The 20,081-nt window shown below is 39.4% G+C and overlaps 1 protein-coding gene across 1 annotated transcript in view; it reads right to left on the bottom strand.

Moving 5' to 3' along the window:
- PPP1R9A (protein phosphatase 1 regulatory subunit 9A) overlaps positions 1-20,081 on the bottom strand; it is a 156,002-nt gene that overhangs the window by 55,889 nt on the left and 80,032 nt on the right. Inside the window, exons 2-4 of the mRNA XM_009286340.2 lie at positions 17,640-17,772; positions 17,011-17,131; positions 12,023-12,127 (exon numbers count right to left, since the gene is read on the bottom strand). Of these exons, the coding sequence (XP_009284615.1) occupies positions 12,023-12,127; positions 17,011-17,131; positions 17,640-17,772 (359 nt within the window). The remainder of the gene's footprint in view (positions 1-12,022; positions 12,128-17,010; positions 17,132-17,639; positions 17,773-20,081) is intronic.

The following is a 20,081-nucleotide window of genomic DNA, read 5'->3' as shown; positions in this document are numbered from 1 at the left end:
ATTTTGAAAAGAACTTTGGTACTAGAAAAATGTGCGAAGGCACCAACTCTGATGCAAAACTGAAGTTCTGCAGCGTGGATTTTTAGTGGCATGAGTTAATGATTTCTCCTAAAATTTCTTCAGGCATTAAGTGCTCAATTAAAAATAATTTAGCATGGATTCTGTAAACTCAACAAAAATCAAGTAAGAATACAGCAGACTCATTCAAAGAAATAAAGAATAGGTTTTTTTGCAGCAACAGGATTCACAATTTTTTCTTCTAACCTTTCCTAAAATATAGTTTGGTCAATAAAAATGTACAGTAAATTTCATTGTATTTGGGGGAGTTTTACAGTCAGATTTTAAAAATGGTTTTTCTCTGAGCTTTAAAGCACAAACCTGCTTCTGCAATCATTTATCTAATTTATTTCAAGATGTCTTCAATTACCTACTCTGGCTGCTTCCATTAGGATAATAGCCATATAATTAATCCAAAGTGCTAAAAGTGGTGTGAACCCTGTAAGAAGGCAGTTTTATTTAGTTACAGCAGTGCAAGCTGGAACTTGTCAGATTTTCATGAACAAGATCAAGCTCTCTTAAAAGATGGCAGCCTCAAATACAGAGGTTGCTGACTGGACATAGGAAATTCACAACCTATGAGCTTCCATTACACTTTCTCAGATAAAATGATCTGAAACTTAAGAGTCATAAAGACTCTTTGAATCACGGAATAATTTAGGTTGGAAGGGAGCTCTGGTCCACCCCAAGCCCCCCACTTCAAAGCAGGGCGAACTTTGTCATGGCCTTGATCAGTTTTGAAGCTCTCTAGTGACGGGATGCAACCTGTTCCAATGTTCGAGAAATCTCATAGTACCTTTTTTTTTGGTGAAAATATCCAGTCAGAATTTCCCTTGCTGCAACTTCTGTTCATTGCCTGTTACCTTGTCCCTGTACAGAGAGTACAAAGAGTCTGGGTTCACCCTTTCTGCCTCCTGGAAGGTAGCTGAGACAGCAGTAAGATGCCTGCCATCCCATTCTTTTCTTCGGACTGAATATGTTCTTTCAACCTCTTCCCAGGGTGTCTCCTGCACAGCTGCTTTCTAGCTCACAGTGTCGCACAGGGCTATGCTGCTCCAGATGCAGGACTCGCATTTGCCCTTGCTTCATAAGGTTTCTGCCAGCTCATTTCTCCAGCCTGTTGAGGTCCCTCTGAATAGTAGCCCCGTCTGTTAAGTCTATCTAGCCTCATCTGCAAACTTGCTAACGGTGCCTTCTGTCTTATGTCTGTAAATCCACACAGCTCTCCCTTGCACCAGAGACAAGCACATGCATAGCAATCTTTAAAGCTATTAGCTGTAACCAAGAGGAACTGAGGGTGATTGGTAGAAGGAAGTAAACAAGGTTTGCTTGGAAATTAGTAATGGTAGGGACCCAAAACTAACACAAAGTGAACAACTCTGCCTGGAGACTAGCACACAAAGTAACATGAGGAAGTAACCAGCATCAGCAGATGAAAGGGGCAATGATTAAATCAAGTTATCTAAGGTCACGTAAGAAACATCTGACATGGCAACTTGTGTAATGTCTAGTGCAGGTTGCTGGCTATGTAAAGCCAGCACAGAAAAGCAAACTTTGGGGAAGAGCCTCCAAAGACCCTGGAGATAGAGCTGCCAGTAACCTGAACTATTGTGCAGAAGTTCTGTAGCCTCCATCCTTGTCCCCAGACCCAGGATGAAGTAAGCTATGTGCTATACCCTGAATTCGACCACAGACAGCAGGACTCCAACTCATCAGTGATTTGAGCCAACATGGGTGTCCTTTCGCCCAGTCAGCAGTCAGGACAGATGCATGGGAACACGACTTCCTCAGTGTGGCCATGGCATGAGCTGTAGGTAACATGTAACAGTAGTATGCCAGGAATGAGATGTGTGCGCAGTGTGTGCTGTGTGACTTGCTGTTGTTGTTGTTGAAGTAGTGGTTCGGTTAGTATTATTTTTTTATTAATTTTATTTATTGTTTTTATTATTTTAATGATAAAGTATTTGAATTAAACAAGGGCTCATCTATTTCACTTGCATAACCATATTCATACTGATTGAACAACTGTCACAGCACACCATGACAAAGTCTGGCATATGGTGCATGGGCAGCAGGTACTGAAGGTGTCAAGAGCCATATATAAACCCTTGCACTCCAGTGCCATTGCTGCCCGGAGGCAAATTGTTGGGAGAATGCAAGTGTCCCTGCAACAATATCCAGGTCATTAGCCAATCTGTGGAATAACTGAGGCAAAGCAGTCATTAATTTATCTCAGACTTTTCTGTACCCTTTGCAACAAGGTCTCCTGCCACACTGAGCAGCAGGCCTGGCTCCATGGAGGAGGGGAGAGCAGCAGATGTTGCTTAAATTGACTTTTCGCCAAGACTTTTGGCATGGTCTCCTCAGGTATCCTCATATCCTCAAAGATCAAGAAGGTCTCCTGGGCTCTTCTATCCTTCAGGGCAGTGGTCCCATAGAATCCTGCCAAGCAGGTCCCTGAACAAGCCAAAATTTGCTCTCCTGAAGTCCAGGGTTGTAATTCTAATGTTCATCTTCATTTCTCTCCAGTTCTTAAACTCCACCATTTCATGGTTAATGCTCCTAAAGCTGCCATCAAACTTCACTGAAGAACTGACCAGTTCCAAACTGGTCATAAACCTGTTTGTGAGTAACAGATTTAGCGGACTGCCTCCCTTAGTTGGCTCATTGAACACTTGTGTCAAGAAGTTATTTTTGACACATTCCAAAAATCTCCTGGATTACTTGCACTGAACCATGTTACCCTTCCAGTAGATGCTGGAGCAGTGTAAGTCTTCTGTAAGTCCCTAACCATAACCTCTGAACTCACTTGTCACTTGTTCCAAAGCAAGGGCTATGTCACCCTCCCTCCCAACTAGGACCTGTTGGCAAACATGCTCTTGCCCCACTTTGTCAGGTGGATCCCTTCTCTCCCCAGCATTTTTCATTCCTCCAGTAAGGTTCATAAAAAATAGTGCCTCCCCTGCAACATCAGCTGCACAATCAGGGGCTGTCCTGCATCCAATCCTACCTGACTAGCATGATCAAGAAGAATACCTCTTATGCCCTTCCATCCTAGCCCCCAGAGCCCTGTGACAGAATCATAGAATCACAGAATCATAGAACAGTTTGGGTTGGAAGGGACCTCTAAAGGTCATCGAGTCCAACCCCCCTGCCATGGGCAGGGACATCTTCAACTACATCAGGTTGCTCAGAGCCCCGTCCAACCTGACCTGGAATGTTTCCAGGGATGGGGCATCCACCACCTCCCTGGGAAACCTGTGCCAGTGTTTCACCATCCTCAGCGTAAAACATTTCTTCCTTCTACCTAGTCTAAATCTACCCCCCTTTAGTTTAAGACCATTACCCCTTGTCCTATCGCAACAGGCCCTGCTAAAAAGTTTGTCCCCATCTTTCTTATAAGCCCCCTTTAAGTATTGAAAGGCTGCAATAAGGTCTCCCCAGAGCCTTCTCTTCTCCAGGCTGAACAACCCCAACTCTCTCAGCCTTTCTTCATAGGAGAGGTGTTCCATCCCCCTGATCATTTTTGTGGCCCTCTCTGGACCCGCTCCAACAGGTCCATGTCTTTCCTGTGCTGAGGGCTCCAGAGCTGGACGCAGTACTCCAGGTAGGGTCTCACCAGAGTGGAGTAGAGGAGCAATTAAAATTTATAGGCTCCCCTTGATGGGGCGGCCTGTAGTAGACACCAGCCATAAGGTTCCCTTTGTTGCCTCGGTCTCTAATTCTCACCCATGAGCTTTCAACTGGCTCATGACTATTCTTCAGAGACATACTCAAGGTTTTCCTCAGCAGTATCAATGGTGCTGGTGGACGAGCAGCAAAGTAATAGCTTAAGCACCAAAAGAGCCTCGGCAGTCTCTCCACAGCATCTTGAATACAAGCTCCTGATAAGCTATGCTACTATCAACACTAAATGGATATCGAGTCAGATGATTAGGAAGTCATATAAAAAACCCACACACCAATATTAATGCACTTAGATTAATTATTCCCACAGAAATCAATTCTAGTATAGGAACTCACTGACACATTAGCTTTATTCAAGAGTACTTCAAAATTAGCCAAGGGATTCAATGTTTTGGCACCTCTCCAGGTCCTGGTCCTTACATTGCTCTGCTCTTCTAAGAGCGCAGGTAGAGAATCTCTTCCATCTCTTCCAGACAGCCTGACAGTATCCCGACACAATGCTTGCATAAAAGGTTTCCTTGAATACACAATGATCATTTAATTAGCATTCTCTATAGCACCACACAATTCTTATGGGAATGGCCAGCTCAAAGAAACACATTTGTAAAGCTATGCTTTAACATACCTGAATGCAAGTGAAGCACATAAGTCAGCTCTGTTCAAAATGTACAAATGCTACCTGGGAATGCTTCTAAAACCTGACTGCATTTTGAGGTGAGATCTGCCTTCCTTCACCCTCACCGTTGGCTGCATCCATGGGAAGGAAATCCAGGAAGAAAATACAGATGGGTCACAAGTAAGCTGCTGAGTTCAGACCATGTCCTTAATCTGGATGATTAGGTGATCCAGACTCTAGGCAAGCTGGACCACCCTCATAGCACAGTCCAGGGGTAGCTAAATGCTCCTACAGCACCACCCCTGTGGCTTGGCAAGTCATCCTGCAAGGCTGAATGGTGGGTATTTCTGCCCAGCTGTCACAATGTTGTATAACATTAATCAAGGTGCACCAAAACTGGGTGGGAGCTTCCACAACATAGTATTTTGGACTTTGAAAGAGTAAAAAAATTAGCTAAATAAACATTTATGATGATATTTCGGTTGCAGGGGTAAGAGTTTATGTTTAGATCCAACCAACTTGAGGATGAAGTGATTCAAAACCGGTCAAGTTGTTCCTTTTTCCAGGTAAGGAAAAGAAAAGCCACTCCTAATGAAATCCTGCCCCGCTGAATCTTACTAATTCATGTTACACTTAATTTTGAAAACAATGCTCTAGACATCTAGCAAAATGGTTTATAATTCAGCTAAAATCTTTTAAATGAAGATTTCTCTATATATTTCATACTCAAACATATAATTTCCTGTCCAAATGTGCAAATATTTTGAGAAATAACTTGCCATAAAATTCAAATTAGTAGGATCTCAGGACATAGGGCCTATGTTTATGCCAGTAAATTAAACAGTGCCAGGGAATGCTCCCAAGCACTAGTAATTGATCATCTATACTATTAAATTACTGAAACAGTCTCTAGAACGGTTTGGCCCAAGTTGACTAATATTCTACCAAATAATACTCAGACACAGTCCAGGAGTTAGCAAAAGCTAGGAGTTAGCTTGGATGTTTCCAATGGACAGTTTGGATATGGCCACCCTGCTCTGAAAGGTAAGAAAGTTTATGAGCACTGACCACTCTGGTGCCAGCTGGCCTCAGCGCCGAACAACAGTCCGAGGCACAGTTCATCTACTACAACAGGCACAGCCAAGGAATATAAACCAGCAAAGCAGTGATGAATGCAGTCTTACCTCACCGGTGCTAAGGGGTCACAGTACTCGTGAGTAATTTTTCACGTTGTTCAGCATGCTACTCCTGGTAGTCTTATAGAACAATTACCAGCGCTTGTAGGAGTTCTTTGCAGAGACCAGCAAGAAAACAGCTCATATTACGGAATCTTTAGTATAACCAGAGTGGAATAAATAGGAGAAATGTACACTATTTTGGCACAAGGCACCACGAATTTAGTTTCTGCTGGGTCCATGATTCAGGTTTATTAAAGAAGCAGAAAGTGCACCAGGCACACGTGGCTTCTTAAGCAGCCCTTCATGAAGTCCCAGCTCAGCAATCAGCATCGCAGAGCAAAGGGCTTTTCTTTCCTCTTCTTTTTCTCTCCTCGGCTCCAGCACTTGGATTCAAGGAAAAAGAAACAGACAAGGAAAGGAAGAACAAAACCATCACCCCCAGCCAGAAAAAAGATGACATAATCCAGCTCTCTGAATCAGACATGGAGTGTGGTATCTTTCGCTTTTAGGTCCTGTCTCATTACCCAGGACTGGGAAGCAGAACTGCCTCTTCCACAACATGGATCTGCAGTATGGAGAATGCCTGCAAATGTTTAAAGGACACAGCTGTTTCATAGGATAAGAGCACAGGTAGGGAAACTAATAAGGAGCAGGAGAAAATCTGCACAGACATGCGCACTGGAAGAAGAGAAGATGATTATCTAGGGGAAGGAGTCACAAAAATAAAGCGATGCTGTTCACTGTTACTGTGAGCAAACAGCATTCCCGCCGGGGTATACTGCTGCTGGCTAGATCCTGCGGTTGACTTCATCTGTCCTCTATACTGTCTCAGTGCTTGCAAAGACACGACTGTATAAATTACCTTTCCAGATGTTGTGATGTTAAACAAAACTAACAGCAGGCATGCAAATACTGTTTTCTGAGACAGTATATTTTCCAGAAAAAAATCAGCTCAAGATGGGGTGAGGAATTAGCTGAAGAAGGAAAAAATGACATATCAAGTTGGTGTTAATTAAGAAGCAAATATTTTCACTTTTCACCCTTTAACTGCTCCTTGTATAAGAGCTATGTAAAAGAAAAGTAAAAACTTCATTTTTGTCTGAAAGATTGCATCTGCAGAACAGTAAGAGAAAAAGAAACTAGGCTGTGAACTGGGAGTGGGAGTTGAGACAAAACTCTGCTTTGAATTAAAACAGTTCAGATAAGAAAAAACAAAAAATGGTAATAAATTGTTCTTTATTAGAACAAAGAATAGTTAATAGTGGAAAGCCCCAGGGTTTGATAGTTACACTGCTATTGTTAGAACCTACTCTTCAATGATCTAGAAGATTAATTAAACACAGCAAAATTTGCTAACTAATTATTTAAATTCTTTATTAAGATGGGAAGACTTTGACGCATTTCAGCAGAATTTAATTAAACAAAAACTGGCAAACTCATTGGTAGGTTAGAATGAATACAATTAATTACTTTCAAGGTGGTGCAAATCATGAGAAACCGGACAGGTTTGTGCACAGGTTCTGTGTGGTTCCCTGAAAACTCAAGAACTGACTCAGAAAGCACCATAAGAGCATCCAATCAGTGCCTAGCAACAGTTTGGAAAGCTGAGAAAATGCTTAGTCACATTCATACGACAGGATACGGAAGGAGGACACAGAATTTAAAATTCGCCTCTCCAGTAAAACACTGAATTTGGTTAAATTCCTTAAAAGAAACCTTTCAGAGGAAAGCAATAATGATAAAAGCATGCAAGCAGCATACGAAGGACTGGGATTTTCCGATGACTCTTTCTCATGCAAGACCCTTTCTACTTATCAATGCAGTAAGTCTTCCCAGGACCATGTCCTCCTTTCCTGAGACCCTGCCTTTCCCAGAGCTGCATGGGCATGAATCTTTGTATCCAGTGAGGCAGAGAAGTGCAGTCCTCACTGAAAGCTCCCACATTTGTCCTAGGAGGGACAGAGACTAGGTAAGTATGATAAAAGGACAAAGTTTTCTCTGTAAAAGAACTAGATTTTTCTCTCTTGTGGGTGTGTTCAAGAAAAAATAAAATTCCCTGGAGGCATACAACTCTCAGAGTGAGCTTTCTCTGGTGAAGACATTAGGGTCCCCTGGCACCCTTTCATTATGATGAAGAACAGGGGGAAAGAGTGGGGTCACAGAGGCTCAACATCACCCAAGCAACTTCAAAGAACTTCAGGTCTGCTACTCAGCACCACAGTCCATGAGGAGACTGCAAGCAAAATAACATAGGAGAAGCTCCATGACAGCATAGGATTCCCACTGTCAAGCTGCCTTCTTATCCTATCTTTTATGATTGTAGGCACCACTCACCAACTTCAAGTTGATGGATTACATCCTAAATGGGGTCAGAAGCAGCATAGAACAATTAGTGATATTAGTCTGGCACTGCCCTCTGACTGATCCATTAATCTTAGAGCAGGGGCGACACTCAACAATATTGAAAAACAATACACATTTCAAAGGAAAATCCCTCCTGTATATAATCAAATTCTGAAATCCACTAATAGGAGATATTAGTAAACTAAATAGTTAAGCAAAATTATAAAGAAGACTTGATATTTACATCAATTGAAATAGCATTCATAGTTGTATTTGCTGGATTAGAGTCACGAGGGCACTAATTCTCATCCTTAAAAAGAGAAGCTGATTGCCAGCTGGGATTATGAAAGAATTCCCTCTCTTTCCTTTGTCTCATAGGCTACCAGAGTACATATGGTGGGTACCGATTATCTTCCTATAAAACATTATAAGAAAGAATAATTGAATTTATTATCATTGGAGAAGCCAAATTGGTTGGGTCAATGATCTTCCATTATGGTATGACAACTCTTCTGAATAGCCCAATACTTCAAACAATGGATAAAACAAACATAGATGCTTATATTTGCTCTTCTTTCCCCCCCTCACCCTCACCTAGAACAGTTCAAAAGGTAAAAGCCATGTCTTCATTTTCACGGATTCTTTACTGTGTCAGCTACAGACAGTCTGGATACATTTTTCTGGCAGAAACATTGCAAAAATCTATTCTAGGTCAATGACTTCCACTGTCAGGATCATTCAAAGTGTTCAGAAGGCTCAAAGGAGAAAAACAAATCACTAAGTATTGGTATTATGCAAGCTCCCTGAAGAGGTATTGACTGCATTTATTGCAAAGAACTGAGAAGCAGCTTTAATGTCATTCTGTTCACCAATGTCCTTTCTTTGCAACTGATCTCACATAATAAACCCTGCTACAACAACTAGCATGCACTTTGACTAGCCTAAGGACAAAAGGATTGTGTATATGTAATGCTGTGGGTTATAAACGTGAAGTAATGCCAGTGAAACACACACAAACCTCTGTGTGTACAGGACACCAGGCAGAAGAAAGGTAAACACAGTTTATGCTATGATCACAAAGATAACTATGCTTATTAAAGCAGTTCTATAAAATCCATTAAGCTAACGCTATTAAACAGCAGACATGCGAGTAAGTATGTATGTGATTTCTCCTGTGAAAGAAGGATTCACGTGAAAGGATTCAAGTTGCCTTGCCTTGAATTAGGCGGGGTGTGCGATTCTACAGTGCCTACACACTTGTAGTTCAGCTGGGACACCCATTGCAGGAACGGCAGAAGGTATTTCTACAGCAACAACCTTTTCCACTGCTCCTGCCTCCCGCAGTGACACGGATCATTAATGGCAGCTGCCACGGGAATGGTGCACTCAAAGGTCAGTAGCACCGCTCCCTGCACTGCCAACAGGCAGGAGCTGACGGCTGGGCGCAAGTGAGGGATTTTGCCCCAGAAGATCCTCTTATGTTGTCCCTAAGGTTCTGGAGCAGTTCATGCACAGAGGTGAGCACTGTCTGCCAAAGAAGGTGGAGACGAGGGATTTCTCCATCCCAGCTCTAACACAGGTGTAAGTGGGAAAGAGGATCTGTAAGAAAACAATTGTTCTCTCCACAAAACAAGCAGCAGGCAGAGCTCTTTTGTCATACAGCGAAAGAAAAACAGTCAGCAAGATAAAAATACGTCAGGCTCTTTCTTACCTACATTCATCAATATTAGCTCTCGCTTACCTTACAAGCAAATGTTTAAACCTACAGTGAAGCCAAGAAGTCAAGCATCCTGAAATCTCTGTCTCCAAAAAACAGCTTTCTGGAACCATTTCTGATTTTGAGTAGCTAAAACCAATACAGTTCATCAGTGCCAGTGGAGCATCAGACAACTCAACAGTCCAAGACCTGACCAGAAGCCAGGCAGGAGCCTGCGCCACACAACGCTTAGCCACCTCGTCAAGTCTCGCTCCCAGCCTACCCCAAACCAGGAAAAAAATCATGCATTTCTCAGCTGGCCTGTGTAAAGCGGAAGCGTAGTCTTTTAAGTCTTTTTCCCATGAAGTTTTAAATGACACAAAAATAGGGGGAGTTGCACCAAATTCTACCCATTCCTTTCCTCTAATTAGACATCTACATTAGTACTGCTAATCACATAGTATGCCAGTGTGCATATAGATTCTTATGTATCTGTTTTAGTTAATAATATTTTAATAGTACTTTATAATTCATATTATAATGTATTTTAAATTTTCTTTTTAATTTATTATTATTTCATTAGGGGTTTTATCTAGTTGTGACACTAAAGCACTGGGTCATTCTTCCCGTGAAAGCTCAATATCTTAAGCTTACTCACAAGGAAAAATGTAGAAGCTCACACATCTCTCCTTGATAAATGAGACCTGTCAGAAGCCAATGATCCCAGTGCACAGGATACATAGTACAGCTGACTATGTGAGCTCAACAACAATGAAGAAATACTTTTTACAGTCCACTATTTTGTGACAAAAGGGTCTAGACTGCAAACAGTCTGACTGTAATTTACTTCCCGAGTGAAGATTCTGGGAGCATTCTGTGTGAAAATCGTTTTATGTTTCTTCCTTCCTCCAAATCCATTATTTTTCCATGGAAGCAAGTATTCTATTCTGTAACTTACGCAATTACACAAACTAAGCCGATTCCAAATGTATATAATACATGTTTTATGTGAGTGCTTTCTTTTTTCCTTTTTTTTTTTTTGAGCTAAAACATCAAACACAAAATATACATAGCATTTGTTTTGTGTACCGAAACACAGGAAGACATTATTCTCTGTCATAAGGATTTTGTTTGAAGGTCCCAACTCTGCAGAAAACCTAATAAAGTATATACTCATTTTTATAGTTAACTCAGTAAGAACACTCACAGCATGTGTGAGTCTTTGCAGAAATAGTACTGATGTAACTAAAACTGTAAATGTTACATAAAAATATATTCACCTGTAATTACACTACAATTTCTAATAACTTTTTTCCTAAATAACCTCTTTCAAATAAAACCTTGATCAACCACCCCCAAGATTCTTTGCAGAATCCACATCCCAACATTATGTCTTAATGTCGTGCGGGAACAGCTATATAATTATAGTGGAAATGCGCATGCCAGCATATAGCACCACCATCTCAGGGGGACTGCATATATTACCACCAGTAGTTTAGTCATGGTTCAAAAGAAGTCAGCCCTGAACTCATTAATTAAAGAATTCAGCTGTATTCCCTAGAGAGGATTTTGAGAGAGAACCAAAGGGTGACTACAGAATGGCTGCTGCTTTGCAATATGCCAAAGATATTTTTGGATTTATTTTGTAGAGTTAAAACTTCACTGAAATTAATTAGCTATTAAACAGAAAAGTTATGTGACTGCATAGGTTTTTAAATGGCAAAACAGTTCATTTCTAGGGAAACACTGTTCTTAATAATTTACAAACATTTTACAGCCTTGTATTTCCATTAGTTCAGAATTTTACTTGCAGTGTATGTTACATTTTCTAGCCTGTTCATTATTTTATAGATTTTTACAGGGATGCCTTTCAATGAACCACAGCATAGGAACAGAGAGAAACACAGAGATGATGCAGGGACTCAGGCAGCTCAATGAATTAATACTGGGATGTTCCTCTCCTCAATTTGGTAGCTGTTAACACTACTGCATCCAGTACTCTCTTCTCCTCTGTGCTGAGGTGGCATCTGCGAGCACCAGGGTGCTCACTACCTTACTCCTCCAACCCTGGGGCAGTAACGTGGCCAGTCTCCCCAGTGGAAGAGCAGGGAGGAGATCAGTGGCAGCACAGTTTCCAGCTGACCAACACCCATGACCTTCGTCATTCTAGCTAATACAAACTGTTTGAGGTCCATGGAGATCTAGACCAGTGAAGAGCCGTCTTCTATGTGCAATTTCACCTTGTTTCATTGGTCATATTTCAAAAATCTAAGCCAAAACAAAAATCCGTAATACCACAGCTCATCCCTGTCTTGCAATAAAAGTAGAGAAGGCACAAAGAGGCCAAAGAGCTCTGATTCCACCTGGGCATACTGACACTCCTGTGAAAGAAGCCAGGTAATCTTATGTATTCAATCACAATTCTTTTTCTTCTAAAATACTCACCTGACTTTCCCTTTGGTGTTTCTAAGAACAGTTGCAGCAAAATTTTGCGTAACACCAACCAGACTGATGCCATCAACTTCCACAATTTGGTCATTCACTTGGATCCTTTCAGGGGAAAACCACAAACATATAAACAATTGTGTGAATTCTTGGTGAATTTTCAGCAAAAGTTAGAATACAGAGATCTTTTTAGTTTGATTTTAAACAAAGACTTTAAACAAATACTCAGTCACAAAATGACTGAGGTAAATATGAAAAATGCATCATTCCTTGCACACAGACATCTCATAAATCCAGCTTCAAAGTTACCATTACAATTAATAGCATCAATCATCCAGTCACTTTCCTTGTATATAAATACAGCAACACAAACTCTTGAAATTGTCATATGACTTAAATTAAGTAAGATACTTGAACAGTTCTTACATCATTCTTTCCTAAGCCAGTCTTGAAAAACAGCATAAGACATAGCTCTGGTATTTCACGCTAATGGAAAAAAAATGCAGTATTTAACTAAAACAACCTGCTCATCTGTGGAAAAAAGAGCTTGTGCATCAGACTTAATTGTGACCTACTCTCTTAAAATATTTCATCTAACTTGCTCCAAAAAGATGAATTCCCAGTGTAAGTGTGATCTTGCTGCACGCAATAATAAGACCTTGGACTGTTTTAATGAGGACTCTCTCTGAAACCAAACACCTATTTACAGTCGATACACTGTTTGATGCAGGAAAAGTTAGGTGGAATAAAAAACATGCTGCTTTTATCTGAAGCAAGCACTGTTATGAAATCTCTAGAGCAGGCATTGGACTCATCTGGATTACAAATGCTTGGAAGCAGGAGTTCTATACTAAAATGTCCTCTAGAAATGCACGAAGTCCTATAGTTTCAGAAATTAAAAAAAACAACCCATGTTCAGAACTAGTGAAAGGGAGCAATTTTCAAGTACTTACATGGATGCTACTGATCCAAATGATAGAGTTTACAAAGGAACCAAGGAACAGCTATGAAAAAATCCCATTTAAATTATATGAAAATACCTAAATTAAGCTATTTAATATCTTGGGATACCTTAGTGATAAGACTTCTTTTCAAAGAACAACAGAGGCTTCAAAAGAGGGGTGAAGCATTTTGACTTGGACCGCTAATTCCTCTGTCAAGTCTAAGGCAATGCTTTGCAGTTTACAGGTGTTCAAGCAGTATCTTCAGTTCTTTGGACTCCACTGATGAGTAAGAAATACATAATTTATTCTTTGGCAGCCTCACACCACAGAATGTCACTGTGTTCTGGGCAGGATCTCCCTTCTGTATATAAGAAACCTTGAAAAAATTATCTTCACGACAGCCTATAAACTCCTATCTTGAAAATCATATCAGGCATTTTAATCTCAGAATTTTATTTCAATTTTCACTGAAGCATTTAATAAATACACCGATCACATTAATATTTATTGTATTTTCATACTGTAAAAATTATTTATTTATTTTACTTTAGTAAACATGAGGTGCAGTCAGATGGCTGCAGGAGTTCCAAGAAAAGAAGTTTAAGAAGTTGGTGCCCACTGAGTGGGAAGCTGTCACCCTCTTGGCTGAAAACTAAATGGTGGAAGAACAGATTCCTTTCCGATGGTAGTTTAGCTACAACACTTTACACACTTCACTATGCACTGGACTAGCAGTGTTCATACAGATACGTAGTTATAGTATTCCAGGTGATGAAACGTCACATTAGAGAACTGTTCCCTGCAACTTCGTAAGTGGCTCTATCTTGACCTACTGCAATTCAGTCTGATTCCATTTGTCCTTCAGGCATATTTTGTATCTCCTTCTTTCTTGTTTGTAGAGCTCCTAAATTCATTTCCAACTCTTATTTTTATGGCCATTGTTCTCCAAACCTCCTCTCTTTCTATACATACATGTATTTTAATTATATATAAACATACATACATATCAAACAACATACAATTAAGATAATTGTTATTCAAATTATATAATTACATGTAATTAAAAAAGAAGTTTCCTGTCTGTTGCCGTGTACATTCTATACTGCCCAGTATACTCTCACAGCCATATTCTCCTGGCCGCCTTCCTCTTCCTCGGGCATCCCCTCTCCAGCCCCACTCCCACCACAGCTCTGTACCTGTAGCCTAGCCCTAATTCCCCAGACAAGCCACCCCAGTCACCATCTACACCAAAATATTCTCACAGCCATGTTCTCTGGGCAGCCTTCCCTTTAGAGACCCCTCCATTAGGAGCTCTAGGCTCCCTCTGGCTCTCAAATCTAATTTCAAACATGAACAAAAAATTAGGCTCAGGTTGGCAAAGCCTGAATTATAGAGGTTTAACCACTTTTATCATTAATGAAATTGGTAATTCTTCTGATAATTATTTTCTAATGGTCATGACAAATTTTTGCCTATGTGAAGCAGCACTTCAATGAAGTAGCAACTACAGAAGTGAACTAACTCAAGTTGAACAAATTACTTGCATAATCACTGCTCTGTATGATGAACTGAAAAATTTAAGCTGTGCAGAGACAACGCTTAGAGTTTCAAGAACTGTGTAATGTTTCAAAACTGTTCTCAATGTTATCAAAATACTTTAAAATGCAAATGACTCATCACCACAATAATTTGAAAGAAGCAGCTATGAATTCATCCAGGAAAAGATTTTATTCTTCATATTCAGTCTAACGATTGATTTCATATTTTCATATTAATCTCTCTTATTACTTACCAACATGCTTGCCTTTGGATTAATCTCGAAGCACCCTCCTTGGTTAAATACTGCCTTTGATATGACAACTTTGATACACCTTTTGATATGACAACTGAACACTACCTGTTTGTTTGCATCAACATGAATCAAGCCAGCGGTGCTCAATCACTGAGAAACCGCTTTATACAGATTTTGGGTTTCCATGGGTGGCAAGTACTTTATATCATGATTCAATGGGTCTTTCAATAAAAGATGGGAGTTATCCTACAGATATTGTAATGTTTTAAATTGTAGCTTCAGAAGAGCCTGCTTGAAGATTGCTATGCGGTTATTCAGAATATCTGATGCAACTGCTGAAATATAGTTTTACTTTCTGTTAGGAGACTTTGTTTTGCTATCAGTGTTAATGATTAACTAGGCTTTTCCCAAAGATGAAGTTAACAGGACCCTTTACAGTTGATGCACTTTATTACAGAACTGGCTGAGAGGATTATATATCCCTTTCCCAAGTGAATGATCAGTGAGGCTCTCAAAGAGAAAATCAGAGGGCTATTTCTCAGCTGACTGAACATTCAGCCAGTTGAAAACCAACGCAAATATTAGAATGGTCAGAGAAAGATATTATTTTTTCTCAGCTGACAAGCTCCTTTCAGATGCCATCTAGGGAAGTGAAAGAAGAGACTTGTGACTGAACATTAACTTCTGTAGCCCACTCAAACACGTAAATAATGAGAGGAACAGAAAATACAGATAATCATAGAGCAGTAGTGAGCGACTGATTTTCAACCAGAGAATTTCACACAGAATGCCAGTCGTGAGCTTAATGCCTTCTGGCTGAGCTCAAGCATACCCTTCAGAAAAACGTTCACTTAAATTTAAAGTAATGGATGAAGTCATGACATCTTGAGGTGTCAGCTTCTTCACTTCCCTTCATAATATTTAAGCCTATGATAAATCAGTACTTGGCCTTCAACCTGTATCTTATCGCCAAGATCTGTAAAGATACCTGCAAGCCCAATCTGGAAGAAGGTATACTTCAGTAGTTTCAGAGCAGTGTTATTAAACTTTCCAACCCCCTGCCATGTAGAGCCTTCTGATTTAATTTGTGTGAGGTTTCCACAGCAGAACAACCTTCTGCCTGGCTGAAAAGTTGTAAGTGTTCCTCAATAAGGAACATGTTACTGCAATACATTTTTAAGAAGACAGTATGAACATTTTAGAGTTTATTCTTACTCTATTTACCTGTGTTAGTGTTTGCTATTATTTATAATTAATATAACAAATCACTAATGGTTAAAAATAGAAGTAGTAAAATGCATATAAGTAGACTTAGTTGCTAATGTATCAGGTAAGTAATATTTTATTTGCATGCAAATTTACAAAGGGTATGCACTGGCACAAAACAACAAATTATATGGGTTGGAAGATGTTTAAGAATACTTTTCATTATTAAATGATTACATAATAAAGTGTTTTTCTAACTTTTAATGAGAAACATTAGTCTGATTGTGGCAGGTATTGTGTAATACACAGATAACTCTGTCCTGTATGATAGGAAATACTGTATGTTCAAAAGGAATTCTCTAACCTGCACATACCAAGTAAGCAATTCTAGAAGCAACCAGGTTTTATATGAGCATCGTAAAAGACTACAAACACCAATTCATTTCTTTAGTGGGCAAGATTTATGGTACAGCTTCCCATTCCAATTGATTAACGTACTTTCAGTGCTGTAGGGGTGAAAACTGAACTCTGGAGCAGAAGACTATGCATAGTAAGGAATACAAAGTAACAGCCTGTGTTAGTAAACTTGAAAGGAGGTGTTTTTAGTAAGAGTTTAAGCATTCAGATACACTAATTATTTTCCTGATCAAACGTTGAGTAGAACTCTTTTTCTTAAGTACAGATTGTTTAAAGCTGGTTTGAAGCCAAAAGAACACATGGGAGCTCAACACCTTTAAAATCTAAACTACCTTCAAAAGTGATACGCAATTTGGAATCTCCAGCTTTACTCACGCTAAAGCACCTGGGTTTTCAGGTAGTCACAAACACACATCTTTGGCAAATCTGTTCTCCTTAAACAGTTTAAACTCAATACACCGAACTGCTGTCTTCTCATAACCACATCAGGTATTTGGACCTTACCAAGGAAATCTCCGAATTTTACAGCTTTATCATGACATACATTAAGCAAACAACTCTTTTCTATGAAAATCATAATTCATAGTAACTACTGCTGGGAAAATTTCCAAATACTGAGTCTAGTTTACCTGCCATCTCTTTCTGCTGCCCCACCTTCTGTTACTGTTTTGACAAATATTCCCAGTTTTTCAAGGCCTGCATCTGCTCCGACTCCCATTCCAATAATGCTTATGCCAAGTCCATCTTCATCTGTGAAAAAGGAAAGCGAAAGCAGAAACTTCTCACATTTGATTTATATAGTTTTTTGGTAGATAAACATTTCTGCTTTGGTTCCTCTTGGTTTTCCATGTCAGTAACATTAATATCCTTTCACTTCCTTTTAAAAACTTTATTTTCTACCATTTTAATTACACACAAAAAATATAACCTTCACCATTATGAGATATCACCTTCACCCTTATGAGGAGCTCAGAACAACAATCAAGATTTTTACTCTTCCAGTGGAGAATGAGAACATCGCATTGAACACTGTGTAAAATCATATGTTAATGGAGTGACAGAAAACTATTCCCTTAGGGAAATAAAGAACTGCATGTCTCTGAACTGCTTCTTTAATTCCTTATCAAACAATTCTTGAAATCCAAAAAGCCAAGGTGACTACAACAGATTTATGGAAATTCAAGATAGGGTCTGTAGGCATGTTGTACACGTGTAGATCAGTGTCACAGGAACTGGAAATGGCACACAGACTCCATACCTTTTTCTAGTTCAACTGGGAAGAGCTCCAGCTTTTCCACACGCTTCTCAAGTTCATATTCAGCTGATGCAGCCACTGGGTCAACTTCATCATTTCTCCTGTCATAGTCTTCATTGGAATATGTATTGAAAACCTGTGGAAACAGACCAAAAATCACTCAACTACCTACTCCAAAAAGACTCCCAACTTATGAAAATAGCTACTGCTTTTGTCCTGTGATGTTGTAGAGTTTGAAAAGGCTTCTAAAACACAAATTTATCCTCTTCATTCAAACTTCAGGTTTTTAAATTTGTACTTTTTCACTCAATTAAAGCACAAGTATGGTTGCAAAAGTCATGTGAGTATAAATGATTTATTTTTGTTGTTTGTGATTATAAATGCAGAAGGTGATCTTGAATGACTAAGTTGGCCTATACATGCCAATCTTTAAAATACTTAATTCAACTTATTAAGAATGCACTATTAGTAAAGATTCATAGACAGGAAAAAGCAAAATACATTGAAATGACGATCTGCATACAATCTCTGTTTCAGCCTTTTCTCCTAATGAAGTTCCAGTTCACATTCATCTAACCAAAGCTAGACCTTAAGATTACTAATCTACTTTTACGCCGCCTATGGATACCATTAGAGATTATGCTCCATGTTATGTATTAACTTTTTAGGAGAGCAATATACACAGCCATGGATATTTTTTAAACTAACCAGGTTTACAAATTTATTTCAGCTCTAAAGCAGTAATTTAACATTGACTGCATTAACCTGATTATATTATTTACGCTACTTTCTATCATAATTTCAACATGAACATGGCCTTCTATCAGAGATTATTCAGACCTTCAGGAACTTCAAACAGTCAGGAAAAGCATATTTTCATATTTTAGAGGTCAGAGTTTGCCAGCCTAATTCACTTAACTGTCCACATTTGGCAGTAATGAAAGAATACACATTATTAGTGGTAATAATTTTACTGAACTTGTGTCCCATGCATGTATCATGTTCATTACTTCAAATAAAGGAAAACAATTTCCCATACCTCCTCTTCCTCTTTTACAGACACCCTACAGAAGATACAATTATGTAGCGATGTTTTTCTATATCACTTTCTCTTTCAACATAAAACACTGCACCATGCTATGTAGCTACACGTATATTCAGGTCTCAAGAAGCCTGCTCTCTTACAGCCTTGCTCGGAGGCTCCTTAACGACTGCCCCTGGAGCAAGCATGCCATCATGCTGCCCAGTGCAGTGCCAGAAGCTGGGCTCATTGCCACCTGAGGTTTCACCTCCCAAAAAGCTGTTAGTGCAGATTAATTTCTTTTAAATAGTAAATATATTAGAATTGTAATACAAAAATACTATTCAATACTATCGTAAGTATAGTAACTGTGTTACGGCTACCGCAAAGCTACTGCAAAAAAACTCCCGGCTTTATATACAGTAGTGGTTGAAACAGAAAAGACATTAGTCACTCTATGGAAATTTTAACTCCTGTATTTTACATCGATGTGGAACACTTAATAAATTGCCTCTTCCAACAAGACTGAGATGATAAACGTTTTACAAGAATCCACAAACCTATCTCACATTTATTTTTAGTGATATTGATGCAAGAAAAAGGCTGTTTTAATTAAATTATGTTCCTAAGAAGCCTTCATAAATATATCCAAAAGCTAAGTAAAATAAGTCACATACTAAATGCTGTCCAATGCTGCTGAACATTTTATGCTGCTTTAGTATGTATGAGATTGGAGAAAAGACACTGATGCAGAAATAAGCATAAGAAAATGTAACAATTTACTTGGTCTAAAATAACCTGCAAATCTATGTGCAAGTTCTGGCCACGCAACACACAACTGGAGAAACTGTGCAAACAGCCAACCCCTTCAAAATGTAAGCGATCACCTTCAACTCCGTCCCCAAGCTTCTGTTTGTGGATGCAATAACTGCATCTGCATCGGATATTTTTTAAAGGCCTTGAACGATGTATTCATTTCTGCTCCTGCTGTTAACCCCATTGGGTGTTTGAACTCCCAGTTAAAATGGAAAGCAAAATGGAGGGTGTCCATACCTGCTTAACAGCCTGACAGAGGAGCTCTGAAAAGTCTTTTGTTACTCCATGTCTTTCACAGACTCCTGTTACACAAGACAAAGCCTTCTTCGTGTTATGTACCCCTGCCTGCTGCTTCTCCGTGGGTCTGAACACTTGAAGACAGGAAGAATCATGAACATGGTTTTCTATGTAGGCCATATCAAGCTAGAAAACAACCCGTAGATCTAATGATGCTAGCCTGTATGTAGTGAAAAAGAAGCAGGTAGGGGACAGAAGGCCATCCCATTTATCTTTTGATTGTGAGATGTACGACTCACGACAAACATCTCTACCCTGACACAAGAATAGATCAAACCAGTCAGAAGAGCCCACTCAACAGCAACGAAAAG

Source organism: Aptenodytes forsteri, unplaced genomic scaffold (genome assembly GCF_000699145.1).
Source record: "Aptenodytes forsteri isolate BGI_AS27 unplaced genomic scaffold, ASM69914v1 Scaffold55, whole genome shotgun sequence".
In the NCBI taxonomy this organism is placed as follows: domain Eukaryota; kingdom Metazoa; phylum Chordata; class Aves; order Sphenisciformes; family Spheniscidae; genus Aptenodytes; species Aptenodytes forsteri.
Note: the sequence above shows the minus strand (reverse complement) of the source record. Positions and strands in the feature narration are given on the sequence as shown.